The sequence below is a fragment of the Xenopus laevis genome, chromosome 3S (genome assembly GCF_017654675.1).
Source record: "Xenopus laevis strain J_2021 chromosome 3S, Xenopus_laevis_v10.1, whole genome shotgun sequence".
Taxonomy (NCBI): Eukaryota; Metazoa; Chordata; class Amphibia; order Anura; family Pipidae; genus Xenopus; species Xenopus laevis.
The window spans coordinates 109,749,613-109,764,321 of record NC_054376.1 but is presented as its reverse complement, the minus strand read 5'-3'; the positions used below and the strand labels follow the sequence as shown (position 1 = coordinate 109,764,321).

The following is a 14,709-nucleotide window of genomic DNA, read 5'->3' as shown; positions in this document are numbered from 1 at the left end:
GGGCCCCATGTCTTTAAGCCATTCATTATCTCCTTTCCAAAGAGAAGAATATTAACATCACTTATAGGGGCAATAGTGGAAGAAGTCTATGTAATTTTGTATAGACCCATGGCTATCTGTAGTGATTAGAATTTTGCATGGCACAATTCCATGGCTTGACTAATGCAAAAAGAACAAAGAAAGCCTTCTATGATGGTGCTGTGTATCCTCAGTGAGTGTTATAACTCAGAGGGGCTTAGGTTAGTAATGTTTCTGGGAGCCAGGGATGTAAGGCAGTGAAGTGACAAATCCTCTGTGGGAGTGCGCCAGCTTAGCAACTAGCATCCATCTCCTTTCTGGCAAAATCTAGGCTTGCCTACTAGGGTCTGTCGCTACATGATTCCAGGGAAGTTCCTCTTAAGCCCATTACTCTAAGGATGGCATGCTTGACTTAGTCATTTCAAAGAAACAGAGCTGTTTCAACACCAGGATTACAGGAGCAGAGCTGTTAAAAACAATTTCACCTTGCACTGTGACATTTCTTGTTATAAGTCAAGATCCTCAGGGTGCTGCCAGCTAAAAATTCAATTTCCATTAAATGCCAAAATCGAACTCGCTTCCATATAAGGACACATATCAAAGGATTTTTTGGAAACGATACACCCAAACTCTCCGGAATTAGAATGAAAAAGAGAAGAGCGTTTAACAATACTGTAGCTAGAGTCTGAGAAACCTTCTGCAAAGCGACTGTTGGGTAAAGTAGGTATATCAGCTAAGAAGATTGCATTTACTCTTACAAATATTTTAAAGGGCATATAGATACAAATGATAATTCAAATAAACTTGCTCAAGAGCACTAAGTAAACTTGCTCAAAGAGCACTAAGTAAACTTGCTCAAAGAGCACTAAGTAAACTAAGTAAACTTGCTCAAAGAGCACTACATAAACTTGCTCAAAGAGCACTATGTAAACTAAGTAAACTTGCTCAAAGAGCACTAAGTAAACTTTCTCAAAGAGCACTAAGTCAACTAAGTAAACTTGCTCAAAGAGCACTAAGTCAACTAAGTAAACTTCTTCAAAGAGCACTAAGTAAACTAAGTAAACTTGCTCAAAGAGCACTAGGTTGTTGCAATGCACTTGTTTACAGAAGAGCACTTTGTGATATTGGTTTCATGCCCTTCAACTAAAACTGGGGTGCAAGCAATAGTGTGTTTGGCTATGGCACCCAATGGCCCTGGTCCCACAGCAATTTCCTCCGAGCCTGTAGCTAGAAACAGGCACTTTAAGAAATAAGCAATTAAAAACGTTTTCACTCATATACTGTGTTAGAGTCCTGCAGCGGGTCGGGTACCCGCGGGTTACCCGCAAAAAATGTGGGTACTATGCGGGATGAGGGGAGGATTTTCTGGTGCGGGTATCGATGCGGTTTGCGGGTCTCGTCTATATTTCTTATCTTATATTGTCTATATTTTACTCCTTTTAAAATTTTACAAAACTTTTTTCTGTCTCCACCCCTCTTTTGATGATGTCACTTCTAGTTTGCAGCAACAGCACTTCCTATTTAATGGTGGTCAGCAGTTGCGGATCAGGTTGTGGATAAGGCAGTTGAGGACCAGGGTCAGGTAGCGGATCCAAGTGGGTAAATATGTGGGTTGCGGTTCGGTTCGAGGGTTCGGTCGGTCCGGGTATCAAAAATTGGTTCTGCACAGGACTCTATAATGTGTTATACTGCTGTTTACTTCTGCCAGTAGATGTCAGTGTTGTTTGTTCATAAAGTTTTATTGAAAAATGTGCATTCTGGGAAGAGTCTAAGGGGCAAATTTACTAAAGGGCGTAGTGACTAAAGCTGGCAAAAATTAATTTTGGGACTTCGCCGATTTACTAACAGGCGCAGGTGTAAATTCTCTAGCGAAGGAGATCGACTTTAGCGCTACTTCGCACTCTAACGCCAGGCGAATTTTCGCTCTGGCGAATGGACATTTTCCTTATCTGGAAAACCCCAGGTCCCGGGGTTGCCATACCTGTATACAGTAAGTAGGTAATAAGGTAATATCATGTTTTCGAGATGATTCGTAGGAAATTAAATTTACTGGCAAAACCCAGAAAGCCACTCACAGCTTATCACACTGTGTAACTGAGGAGTGCTGGTTATGTAGAGATTGTAAATAGTAATAATGTGTTTCACTATAGGTAACACAAAAATAAGTGATATCATTTGGGGGGGGAAAGGCTCCATCCTAATGCCCCACTCCTAATATTCATGGCAGCCCAGGTTCAACACTCATATCAGCTCCTTTGGGAACTCAATTTCCCTGTACTTCTGGCACCAGCAGTTATAGTGTTAACCGTGCATACAAATGGAAAAAGTAGGGATGCACCAAATCCACTATTTTGGATTCGGCAGAACCCCCGAATCCTTTGCAAAAGATACGGCCGGAAACCAAACCGAATCCGAATCCTAATTTGCATATGCAAATTAGGGGTGGGAAGGGGGAAACATTTCTACTTTCTTGATTTGTAACAAGAAGTCACGCAATTTCCTTCCTACATATGCAAATTAGGTCCGGCCGGGCAGAAGGATTCAGCCGAATCCAAATCCTGCTGAAAAAGGCCAAATCTGGAACCGAATCCTGGATAAAAAAAGGCTGCAGAACTTGCTATTGGTGTTTCAGGCCAGGCCCGGACTGGCAATCTGTGGGTTCTGGCAAATGCCAGAGGGGCTGCTATAAGGTCCCAAAGAAAGTCAGTATTTAGTGGGCTGATGGGGGCTGTTTGGGCCTCTGTGTGGGCTGCTGGGCCTCTGTGTACCTGAAATGCCAGGGCCTATTTTAATTCTCAGTCCGGACCTGTTTCAGGCAATAGAGAAACATATTCTACAGATCTAAATTATGGTATAGGGGAAAAAAACAGTAACAATAAGACATGATTTAATTAAATGGTGCAAATACAGTAGTAGAATATCTGTTGGCAACTGCTGATGGTTTTTAGATTTTATATATATTATACACAGGTGGCTCTTAGCACTTCTACATTTTGCTATTAAAGAAAAGGTGAGTGCACCAGAAATAGGGTTGCCACCTGGCCGGTAAAAATGTTGCTTGATTTCAATGTTATTTATAGGGGAAACAAAAAAATACAGGAAGGTAACCCTAACCTGGAAAGTAGTTCTGTTATATGTAGGGTTAGTAAGTGCTGGTTTCTCTTATGTTATAGATAGTTCAGCAATCTGACTGTGCCTTACCTATACGTGAGCACTCTGTATTAACTTGTGCAGTTATACTATTGTATCAGCTTGAAGGGAAAAACGCTTACAATCAGTCGACAGAAGGTGTCCGTAAGATTATAATCCTCTTGGTCAAAGCTTTTTTTTTTGTTTCATGGAACACCAGGAAATTATAAGAAGGTGCGGTTTCCTGAACTCAGTCAATCGAGATACCATAAATACAGCAGAGGCAAACAAAGCAGGAAGACAAATACAGTTAAGAAAACATGGCAATGAATCTCTCAAATGATTCCCATAGGAATCTCTTTTGGCATGACAACCCCAATGACCTTCCTTAACTGCTTCTGTGAGCAAACAGAGCCTCCAGGTGTAAAGGATACCTGGGCCGTGCAAACCAAAACAAGCCAGCCTCAATGGCAGCATGCACAAAACACATCCGGGGCTCTGCAAAGAGATCTGATTGTTTGTTGGTCTCTGCTAGAAGTAGAAAAACACTGCAGGAGAGGTGTGTGCCTGGGTTCAGCCATCAGCTAGGAAGCCATTGTTAACTTGATACAACGGCAAATGCCAATTTTCTGCATGGCATGCCAAATTAAATAACACAGGGAGGGTGTGTCTGATCACAAGCTTGGCCCAAACCACATTGTTTCACTGATGTTTATGTTATTCCCCAAGCTTGCTTGTTTTTCTGGGGAAAACAGGAGCACAAAAACAGGAGCTATTAGAAAAGGTCTGGCTAAAGGTGCAGGGGCACATAAACAACATAGGTCAGAAAGAAATGTGCAAAATGCTAAATAATGGGGGAAATTTCTCAAAATAATAAAAATGATCTGATCTTAAAAGTTAGAATTGGTATTCAGTACAGGTACGGGATCCATTATCCAGAAACCCGTTACCCAAATTACAGAAAAAACATCTCCCATAGGGTCAAATTTACTAAAGGGCTAAGTGACTAATGCTGGTGAAAATTCGTCATTTTGGAGCTTCGCCGATTTACTAACAGGCACAGGCGTAACTTAGCTAGCGAAAGAGACAGATGCTGGCACTCATTGGCACTCAATCGCCAGGCAAAGTTGCGCTCTGGCGAAGGGACGTAACTACGCAAATTCACTAAGATGCGGATTTTACTGAACGTTACTTCTTGCGCCAGACTTGCCTTCGCCACCTCAGACCAGGCGATGTAGTAGAGTAGAAAATTTAGTCGAAAGTCCCAGAAAACACTGGCGACTTTTCCTTTTTTCAGGGTGATTGGCTGCAAAAGAGCGTAAATTTGTTTGGGGTAATCAGCTTCCCCCCTACATTTCCTAACATATGGCACATAAACTATACACTGGGCTCATGTGTAGGGCAATATAACAACTTTATTTTATTTTATTAAGGTTCCCTGGGCTTGTGTAGTGTAATGTATTTGATGCAACATATATGTCCATTCAATTTTAACTTCCCACCGCATGTAAATTAGGCAACGCTAGCGCAACTTCGCTCTGCTTGCCAAATTAACGCTAAACTTTGCCAGCGTTTGGCGCCCTGGACGAAACTTTGCATGATAATGAATTAGCGTTGTCTGAGCAAATTTTCGTCTGGCAAATTGATGCGCTGCCTGCGAAGCCATCACTGGCAAATTTTCGCCTTTTAGTAAATTTGCCCCATAGACTCCATTTGATCCACATAATCCATTATTTTAAAAACAATTTCCTTTTTCTCTGTAATGATAAAACAGTAGCTTGTACTTGATCCCAACTAAGATATAATTAATCCTTATTGGAAGCAGAACCACCCTGTTGTTTTTTTTTAATGATTACATGATTTTCTAGTAGATTTAAGGCAAATTATGGAATGGTCTATTATCAAGAAAACCCCAGGTCCTATTCTTTATAACAGGTTCCATGCCTGTACTATGCATTAACAACAGCCATTTCCCTTAGGAGGAAGCTATAACTGCAGCATAAGCAGGGATCAAGTACATTTTGATACACCATTTTGATTTGTAAGCGAGCGATGCAAAATTAAATTGCTTCCAGATTTACATGTATTCGCTTTTCGCTCTGGCGAATGGTCGTTACTCTGTAAATTCAGTAAAGTGCGGAATTTACTGAATGTTACCTCTTTTGCCAGATTTGACTTCGCCACGCCCCCGCATGCCAACGGGTAAGCCACTAGACCACCAGAGAGACTATTCGGCACAAAATGTCCTTTAATGAGGGTTTGTTGATCAGTATGCTTTGTCTTTCTCATATAACTAACCACACAGCATACAGACAATAGCATGTTTTTCATACTTTGCCCATTGGATGAGCACCTACAGGAGCAGGACCTGCATTCCCCACATTCATACAGGGCTGCCTTGTTTAAGCAGCACAGAGTTAAAATTGGGGAAGACCCTGGGGTGGAATGCAGGTATCCCCATCACACTCACTGCCTTTCTATTATTTGCGATTTTTGAGTTATGTAAAAGACTCAGCCAATGATCAGCTCCAGGTAGATCTAAAGAAGGTGTAAATTTACCTGTGATACTGTTACAATTAGAAGACGCCTATGTGAAGCCAAACTATCGGCAAGAAGCCCTCGCACAGTCTCTGTTGAAAAAAAGACGTGCTGAAGAGCTTACAATTTGCCAAAGAACACATTGACTGGCTTGAAGAGAAATGACTCAACATTTTGTGGATGAAAACAAGATTGGTCTTTTTGGGTCTAGGGATCACAGACAGACCCCCCCCAAACACTGAATTGAAGCCACAGTACAGTGTGAATCCAGTGAAACATGGTGGCACAAGCATCATGATATGGGGATGTTTCTCATACTATGGTGTTGGGTCTATTTATCACATACCAGGGATCATGGATCAGTTTCAATACATCAAAATATTGAAGAGGTCATGTTGCCTTATGCTGAAGAGGAAATGTCCTTGAAATGGGGGTTTCAACAAGACAACGACCCCCAAACATACCAGGAAATGAGCAACATCTTGGTTCCAGACCAACAAGAGTAATGTTATGGAGTGGCCGGCCCAATCCCAGGACCTTAATCCAATAGAAAATTTGTGGGGTGACATTAAAAATGCTGTTTCTGAGGCAAAAGCAAGAAATGCAGAAGAAATGGTGGAATGTAACAGGTGGCAGAAGTTGGTGGATTCCATGTAACACAGATGTGCAGCAGTTCTCAGAAACACTGATTATACAACTAAATATTAGTTCAGTCATTCAAAGGAACACAACATCTTGAAACAGTTTTCAATTAATTTATACAGTGAATGTTTAAGTGACGAAGAATGCAGACACTGCTATTTTTTGGAACAGCCTAATATTCCATTTTCTTCACTTTCTGTAAAGGAATAACGCAAATGCGATCACTTTTTCTTTGGAATAGAATGTGCAGTGTTCCCAATGCATTATATCAGGGATCCCCAACCGTTTGAACTTTGAGCAACATTCAGAAGTAAAAGGAGTTGGGGAGCAACACAAGTATGAAAATGTTCTTGGGGTGCCAAATAAGTGCTGTGATTGGCCATTTGGTAGCCCCTATGTGGATTGCCAACCGGCATTAAGACTCTGTTTGGCAGTACACCTGGTTTTTACAAGTACAAACTTGCCTCCAAGTCTGGAATTCAAAAATAAGCTCCTGCTTTGAGGCCACTGGGAGCAACATCCAAGGGGTCGGAGAGGAATATCCAAGGGGTCGGAGAGCAACATGTTGATCACGAGCTACTGGTTGGGGATCACTGCATTATATTATTGTATAGGATTATTATTCACTTTTTTAAACTATTATGCTATGCTATTATTCACAACTGTCAGACAAGTAAAGATAAATCTGCTCTTCAGTCAGACAAAAACGTTTACTCTTCTCAGTTTTCATTTCAAGAACATGTTAAACTCCCAGATTAGCTACATAAATGACATTTATTAATATTCTGCTATATTTACAGGTTTTTTTTTTTAACATAAAAGTAAAACTTTAAAGTGAATTGCCACTTGGCCAAAAAGGTGCATATCAGTCTACACAAAATGCAAAGTTCTGCTTACACAGTTTAAAAGCACAATAAAGTACAGGTTTGTCACGAGCTGCCCATAGGTATTCTCCTGCTCACAAGAGATAACACACAGCTTTGTGTCCAGTCTTCACAAATGTGACAGGAGCTCAGCAATAATCCGGGCCCAGCAGAATATCCATGTATTCGAGGTATAAACACCACCCTCTGGCAGCTGAAATGAATCATGGCCCTGCTTGAGGAAAGAAGCTTTAAAGGTTTATAAAATCGAATAGTATCATTTAGAATGAATTAGAATTTAGGAAGATGTTATGATACACTTCAAAGCCCATCGTTCCTATTCACTGAATACTTGCTAAGGCCACGTGTTGCTAGCTGGAGAGTAAATCACTTAGAGATTTTCCAGTTGGAAACCTGAGAATCAGACTGTACCAAACCAATGCCCCCGATGTCTAATACAGTGAATATGGTGCTAGAGATCCAGTTTAGTCCTGTTGAGCTTCCCATTATCAAATCAAAGATTGGTGACCTACCGCCTGTGAAAATCTCAAGGGCCAAAGGGGCTTTCGGTGCTTCAAACAAAGCAAAACAACTGATGTTTTATGCAGTTTAAGTACTATGTCTTCTTTCACAAAAGCAGGTTTCAGTTTTTAAAGGGATACTGTCATGGGAAAATGTGTTTTTTCAAAGCCCATCAGTTAATAGTGCTGCTCCAACAGACTTCAGCACTGAAATCCATTTTTCAAAAGAGCAAAAGAGATTTTTTTATATTTAATTTTGAAATCTGACATGGGGCTAGACATATTGCCTGTTTCCTAGGAGCTCCCAGTCATGTGCTCTGATAAACTTCAGTTAACAGGAACAAGGTGAAGCAGAGCACACTCTAATAACTTCCCAGAGAACGCCTGGTGCACAGGGTAGCACGTCTGCACAAGAAATAAAAGCAAGGGGAAACCCTGCATTTCACTTGCCTCGAGTGCCAGAGTTTTTCTCATTCTCTGATAAACTTCAGTCACTCTTTACAGCAAATTTGAGTGATATTACCCCCTCCCTCCCCCCATTGGGAAGGTAACCACATAACAGCTACCTGACACAAGATAACAGCTCCCTGGTAGATCTAAGAACAATACTTAATAGTAAAAATCCAGGTCCCACTGAGACACATTCAGTTACATTGAGTAGGAGCAACAACAGCTTATCTGAAAGCAGTTCCATCCTGAAGTGTTGGCTCTTTCTGAAAGCACATGACCAGGCAAAATGACCTGAGATGGAGCCTACACATCAATATTTCAACTAAAAAATAAAATATTTGTTGGTTCAGGAATTAAAGTTTATATGGTAGAGTGAATTATTTGCAGTCTTAACAGTGTAATTTAGAAATAAAAACGCCACCATAAAAATTATGACAGAATCCCTTTAAGTACTGGCTCAAGATGAGAAATAAATGAATATATTACCGACTACATTAAATATAAAGGTTGCCTAGTTATTGTTACAGGGGTTATACAGAAACATAGGCAAAGTTCCCCCTTGCCTTGTAATCCATAGCAGCCAATCACATTCTTTCATTTCAATGTTGCCAGGTCAATAAAAGCAGCTGATTGATTGCTATGGGTTACAAGGTAAAGTTAAACGTTGTCCCTACTTGTGCATAATCGATAAGTATAATTGTTCTCTATGATTGGACTATGGGAGAGGATGAGGCTTAACTGTATTCTCCTGCAATTTCCCACATTTTCTTTCCAGTTAGGTGTATGGAACATTACTCCGGTTGTTTATCTATTTATATACACAATATTAAATTATATTTATAGCAAGAATCAGGGTGCTGCTTACTAGAGCCGATCTAATCAGACCTAAAAAAAACTGCAAAAGTTTGACTAAAGCAAAATACAATACAGTAGTACACAGACATTTGCGAGGCAGTCGAAAGAAGAGATGGGAAAACAAGATAAAGCAATGCTGCCCCCTGCTGGCAGAAGAGGTGCAGTAACCGCAGTGGAAAACTTTACAAACAATATATAAGGCTTTTTTTATTAAGTACATCACAAACTTGATTGCGATAGCTTTGATTTTATACAGTAGCCACTACTGATTCCAGAATTATTAAAAGTTGTACACCTAAAAGCAAACAAAAAAAAAAATGCTCATTTTCTTCTTCAACTTCGGCAATACTTATTTTATTTGTTTTCTTGATGTTTTCTTAGAATTTGTATTTCTTTTTTTTATTAATTCCTACGTGATTTTATCCCCCCTTCGGTTTTCCTAGTAGTTAACGCTCTTCCTGCAGGTGTCCTCTGTGTTCTGATACATGGGACGATGGTCAATGCAGGAAGGCTGAGACCGAAATAAATCTGCCAGAAAAAAGGCACATGGAAAATAATTAGAAGGCGTTTCCTGTAAGTTGTGTCAATACACAGTATGGGACAGTCACATGACTTCTCTCCATATGGAAACATCACAAAATGTTCCCTAATACAGGGTTTTACAAGAAATTAGTAGTGGTCCAAATCCATCTACAATTTATTACAATAAATATTAAAAATTATTATTATGTATGTATTAATATTATTTATTAATTAATATTGTTATATTATTATTTATTATTAAAAAAAAGCACAGTACCCTCCTTGTTCAACATGAGTGCAATGTATAGGACTTGTGCTGAACAAACTTTTTGCTGGATTTGTGAAACATCTATGGTTTTTGTTATTTCCTAAGCTAAACAGGAGAAATGCGGAACTGGAGCTACTCCATGTTTGGTCCTTGAAAATTGTATAATTTGATTACCAGTGCAGAGATAACTCCACCTGCATAATGGACTTTTCCCTATCTGTAGGCCAAAGCAATCTCAATAAGGGGGGGTTGTTTATGCAGAACTCATCTCTATTTAAACTAGCTTATACACTTATTGTTAAAGGAACAGTAACACAAAAAATGAAAAAATGAAAGTGTTTTAAAGTAATGAAAATATCATGTAGTGTTGCCCTGCACTGGTAAAACTGATGTGTTTGCTTCAGAAACACTACTATAGTTCATATAAACAAGCTGCTGTGTTGCAATGGCGGAAACTGAAAAAAGTCTATATGGCACCTATTAAATAGGGGATACCAGATAACACCATTATGTTCTAATCTTATCTGCTGTGTAACCTGAGCCTTTTCTCCTTTGAATATCTGACCCCATTGCTACACAGCATCTTTTTTAAATAAACAATAGTAGTGTTTCTGAAGCAAACACAGCAGTTTTATTATTGCAGCGCAACAATGAATTGTATTTTTATTCATTTTTTGATGTTACTGGTCCTTTAATATAGTAAGTGCCAAAGCAAAATAATGCTCCATATTAAACTGTTTTTTTTTAATTAAAAGAAGAGGCAGAAATATATTTATATACACATAATTACTATGTCTGATTGTAAAGGGCAAAATATTTCCAGAAATGTATAAATTAAAGGGGAACTATCGCGAAAATGAAAATTTTATATAAGCTTTAGCATACTGAAATAATAAACTTTCTAAATACAATCAATTAAATATTCTGCATAGTTTCTGAAATAATCAAACCATGCAATCCATTTTTCAGTCCATATGCATGGCTTAACTGTATACAATACTTAAATGTGACCTAACCAGTTGTTTTACAAAGAAAAAGGGCTTTTACTAGGTGTTTGCTGATGTTATTCTCCCCTATTCCTGATTGCCTCACAAAGTGCTCAATTCTTCCCAGTATCTATAATTAGGTGGTGCTTGATGCCTAAGGTATATAATAAGTAAATCCCAGATATACAAACAATACAAGCAACAAAATGCCGCGGGTCTTCTCAATAGCGATATTTACTCCTTTTTTCTTGTCACGGCTACATCCCGTGACGTCACTTCCGTTTTACTCCATTTTTTATGATCACGTCTACTCCCGATGATGTCACTTCCGGTTTACAATGACAGCACTTCCTGATTCTTGATGGTCAGCGGGTCGCGGGTCCGGGTTGCGGATAAGGTACTTGCGGGTCGAGTTGGGTAGCGGGTACAAGTGGGTAAGAATGCAGGTTGCGGGTCTGGGTTGCGGATTGCAGGCTGCTGGTACGGGTCGGGTACGGGTCCCAAAAAATTGACCCGCGCAGGACTCTGACTCACCCCTCTGCCCCCCCCACCAAAGCCACTCCCAGAACTATTTACAGTACTTCACTAAAGATAGCAGTGCAATCCACAGGGGAACACAAAGCAACTGAGTGGGGAGCAATGGCTGCTGGCTTGTGGGAAGGAACCATCAGGGTTGGGCCAATGTTCCTTACAAAAATTTTAAAGCCAGCGTGCACAAGATTAATGGTGTTCAGAGTAGTGCAGCTCTTGTCTAGCGTATTCTGTCTCTAGTTTTTCATTTTGGTGAGACTGCTCATGATAGAGTCCTACGTGGGTCCATTTTTTGGAACCCGTACCTGCAATCCGCAACCCGGACCCGCAACCCGCATTCTTACCCGCTTGGACCCGCTACCCAACCCGTAAGTACCTTATCCGCAACCCGGACCTGCGACTTGCTGACCATGAAGAATCAGGAAGTGCTGTCATTGTAAACCGGAAGTGACATCATCAGAAGTGGGTGTGATCCGAAAACAAGGAGTAAAACAGTAGGTGCTGTCATTGTAAACCGGAAGTGAAATCATCTGAAGTAGGTGTGATCCGAAAACAAGGAGTAAAACAGGAAGTGCTGTCATTGTAACCGGGAAGTGACATCATCGGAAATAGGTGGGGTCCGAAAACAAGGAGTAAAACAGGAAGTGTTGTCATTGTAAACCGGAAGTGACGTCATCGGGAGTAGACGTGATCAGCAAAAATCACTATTGAGAAGACCCGTGGCCTGACCGCGACCCCGCATCTATACGCACACCGGAACTTCTACCCGCAACCCACAGGTTTTTGCGGGTACCCAACCCGCTGCAGGACTCTAGCTCATGAGGCTGATCACTGTAATCAATCAAAGGGAGAGATCATATGCACAAAGATAAGCATGCAGTCTGGGTCTGTAAACTATGTCAATAATTACGTTTACAGTTAAACACTAATACATTTAGGGGCGTGTTTATCATGCCAGTGATATTGCCCATGCCAACCAATGAGAAGTTTGCTTTTGTTTTCATCTTGTAGGCGATTGTCAGTTTCTGATTGTTTGCTATGGGCAACATCACTGGTGATGTTTTACATTGCATTATAAATAGGTCCCTCTGTGCCTGCAAAAGATCAACTCTTTATTACTGCATAGCTAACCCTATCCATCATGCAAGTAATCCAAATCTTCCATGTAGTTTATTTTAGCAAAGTGTCATTTTGAAACATGAAAGCAAATAAAAACCACACTAGAAACGTCTGTGTGAATCACTGTACTGTACCTTTAATAAATAAAGAGAACTCTGGTCCGGGGGAGTGTGGAAAAGTTATCAGGCATCTTTCGAACCTTTGCATAATTGATAAAGCCTCTGAGAAAAAGAAGGAATCCTGCAAGAGAATGACACACGCATGGTCCTTAATAAAAGCTATTATTTACTTTTTTATTGAAAACACAAGGACAGCGGTATGGAACACAAACACAGAACAGCAAGTGCAGGTAGGAGAAGTGTGGGAAAGTTATATAAACTGCACCTCTTGGCGGGGTAGGTTGTGTCTGTAGCAACTGTGGGATAAAAGCCACTGGGAAGGGACTGCTGCTGAGTTATAGCAATACAACCTGCAATACATTGAAGCAAAACTATACCCCCAAAAGAAAGACTTAAACCTGCCCAAACTGTTACTTTTTGGTTGTAGCTTAAAAGCTAAGGGGGACACTATCTGGACAGCCTCTAACATCACTCATGATCCTATTAAAGAAATTGTTCGGTGCAAAAATAAACCCTGGGTAAATAGATAGACTGTGTAAAATAAAAATGTTTCTAATATAGTTAGTTAGCCAAAAATGTAAAGGCTGGAGTGACTGGATGTGTAACATAATAGCCAGAACACTACTTCCTGCTTTTCAGCTCTCTTGGTTTCCACTGATTGGTTACCAGGCAGTAACCAATCAGTGACTTGGGGGGGACATTTGTCATAACTGTTGCTTTTGAATCTGAGCTGAATGCTAAGAATCAATTGCAAACTCACTGAATAAGTATGTACCATGTGCCCCCTTCCCCCTTCAAGTCACTGACTAACTCAGAGTTAGAGAGCTGCAAAGCAGAAGTAGTGTTCTGGCTCTTATGCTACACATCCAGTCATTCCAGCCTTTATACATTACATTTTTGGCTAACTAACTATATTAGAACATTTTTTATTTTGCACAGCCTATCTATTTACCCAGTTTTTATTGTTATACTGAACTGTTCCTTTAAATACATATGTTCGAGCAAAAATGTCAACAGTTGTCTATAAAGCTATGGCATAGTTCATCTGTTGAACAATGGCTGGCATTACACAGCAATGAATGGAATACCCATAACACCTCCTGCACTTAGACTGACATATTTTCTGCTAAAAATACTGCCCTGCACATCCACAACACTGTTCTGAACCTTTAATGAATCTATTTACCTACAGTCAATCTTTATATATTTGTCATTAGCAAATAAATTGGTGGGAAAAATGCCACTTTTTGCAGTGGCTTTAAGTCGTTATGGGTAAGTGTTGACTTTTGAACACTTTTTGGGAGTGACTTTAGCCCATTCTTCCTGGCAGAATTTTTCAAGGTTGTGCAGGTTATGATTCTGAACCTGATTGAAACCACCACTAGAGTGCGCCACTGTATTATACTTTATACAGAAAATAATTCTGCACCTAAAAAACAGATATGGGACCCGTTATCGGGAAACCCGCTATCCAGAAAGCATGTCTCCTATAGACTCCATTATAATCAAATAATCTAAAAAATTTTTAAATTATTACCTTTTTCTCAGTAACTTGATCCAAACGAAAATATAATTAATCCTTAATGGAAGCAAAACCAGCCTATTGGGTTTATTTAATGTTTACATGATTTACTAGTAGACTTAAGGTATGAAGATCCAAATTATAGAAAGATCCGTTAAATCGGAAAACCCCAGGCCCTGGGCATTCTGGATAACAGGTCCTAAACCTGTACATCAGGGTCGGACTGGCCCGGCGGGACACTGGGGAAAAACCCGGTGGGCCCCGATCCTCATAGGCCTCCACTGGGCCAGACCCCCCTCTCCCAATCCCAATTAATTTTAATATAAAAAGTTTCTGATGCACGGCGCCGGGCACGCATGCGCAGTGGTGCGGGCCGTGCCGCTTAGCGACGTCATCGTGTGTGCACCCGGCGGCGCTGCAATAGGAGGTGGTGAGGAGGGGAGGCGCCGACCCTGCTGTACATTATATGTATTCTTTCCTGCTTCAGTTTTTAAAACTCTGTTGAATGAATAATGAAGCATAATCATCTTGTAAACGAAAATGAATATTGTGCAAATATTTTCAGAAGGTTATGGGGCAATTTCTAAGCAGAGGTCTGTACAGTGAGTCTGTACATATTGTTGTGC

General features: G+C 40.3%; 1 protein-coding gene across 3 annotated transcripts in view; it reads right to left on the bottom strand.

Moving 5' to 3' along the window:
- Positions 1-9,203: 9,203 nt before the first annotated feature.
- The window catches only part of ndfip1.S (Nedd4 family interacting protein 1 S homeolog), a 41,432-nt gene continuing 35,926 nt past the window's right edge, over positions 9,204-14,709 (bottom strand). For 2 of the 3 annotated variants that reach the window (XM_041587429.1, XM_041587428.1), the window contains 2 exons: positions 12,577-12,682; positions 9,204-9,544 (listed from right to left, as the gene is read on the bottom strand). In XM_041587429.1, coding sequence (XP_041443363.1) covers positions 12,579-12,682 — 104 coding nt within the window. In that variant the 3' untranslated portion in view covers positions 9,204-9,544; positions 12,577-12,578. 3 annotated transcript variants of the gene reach the window in all.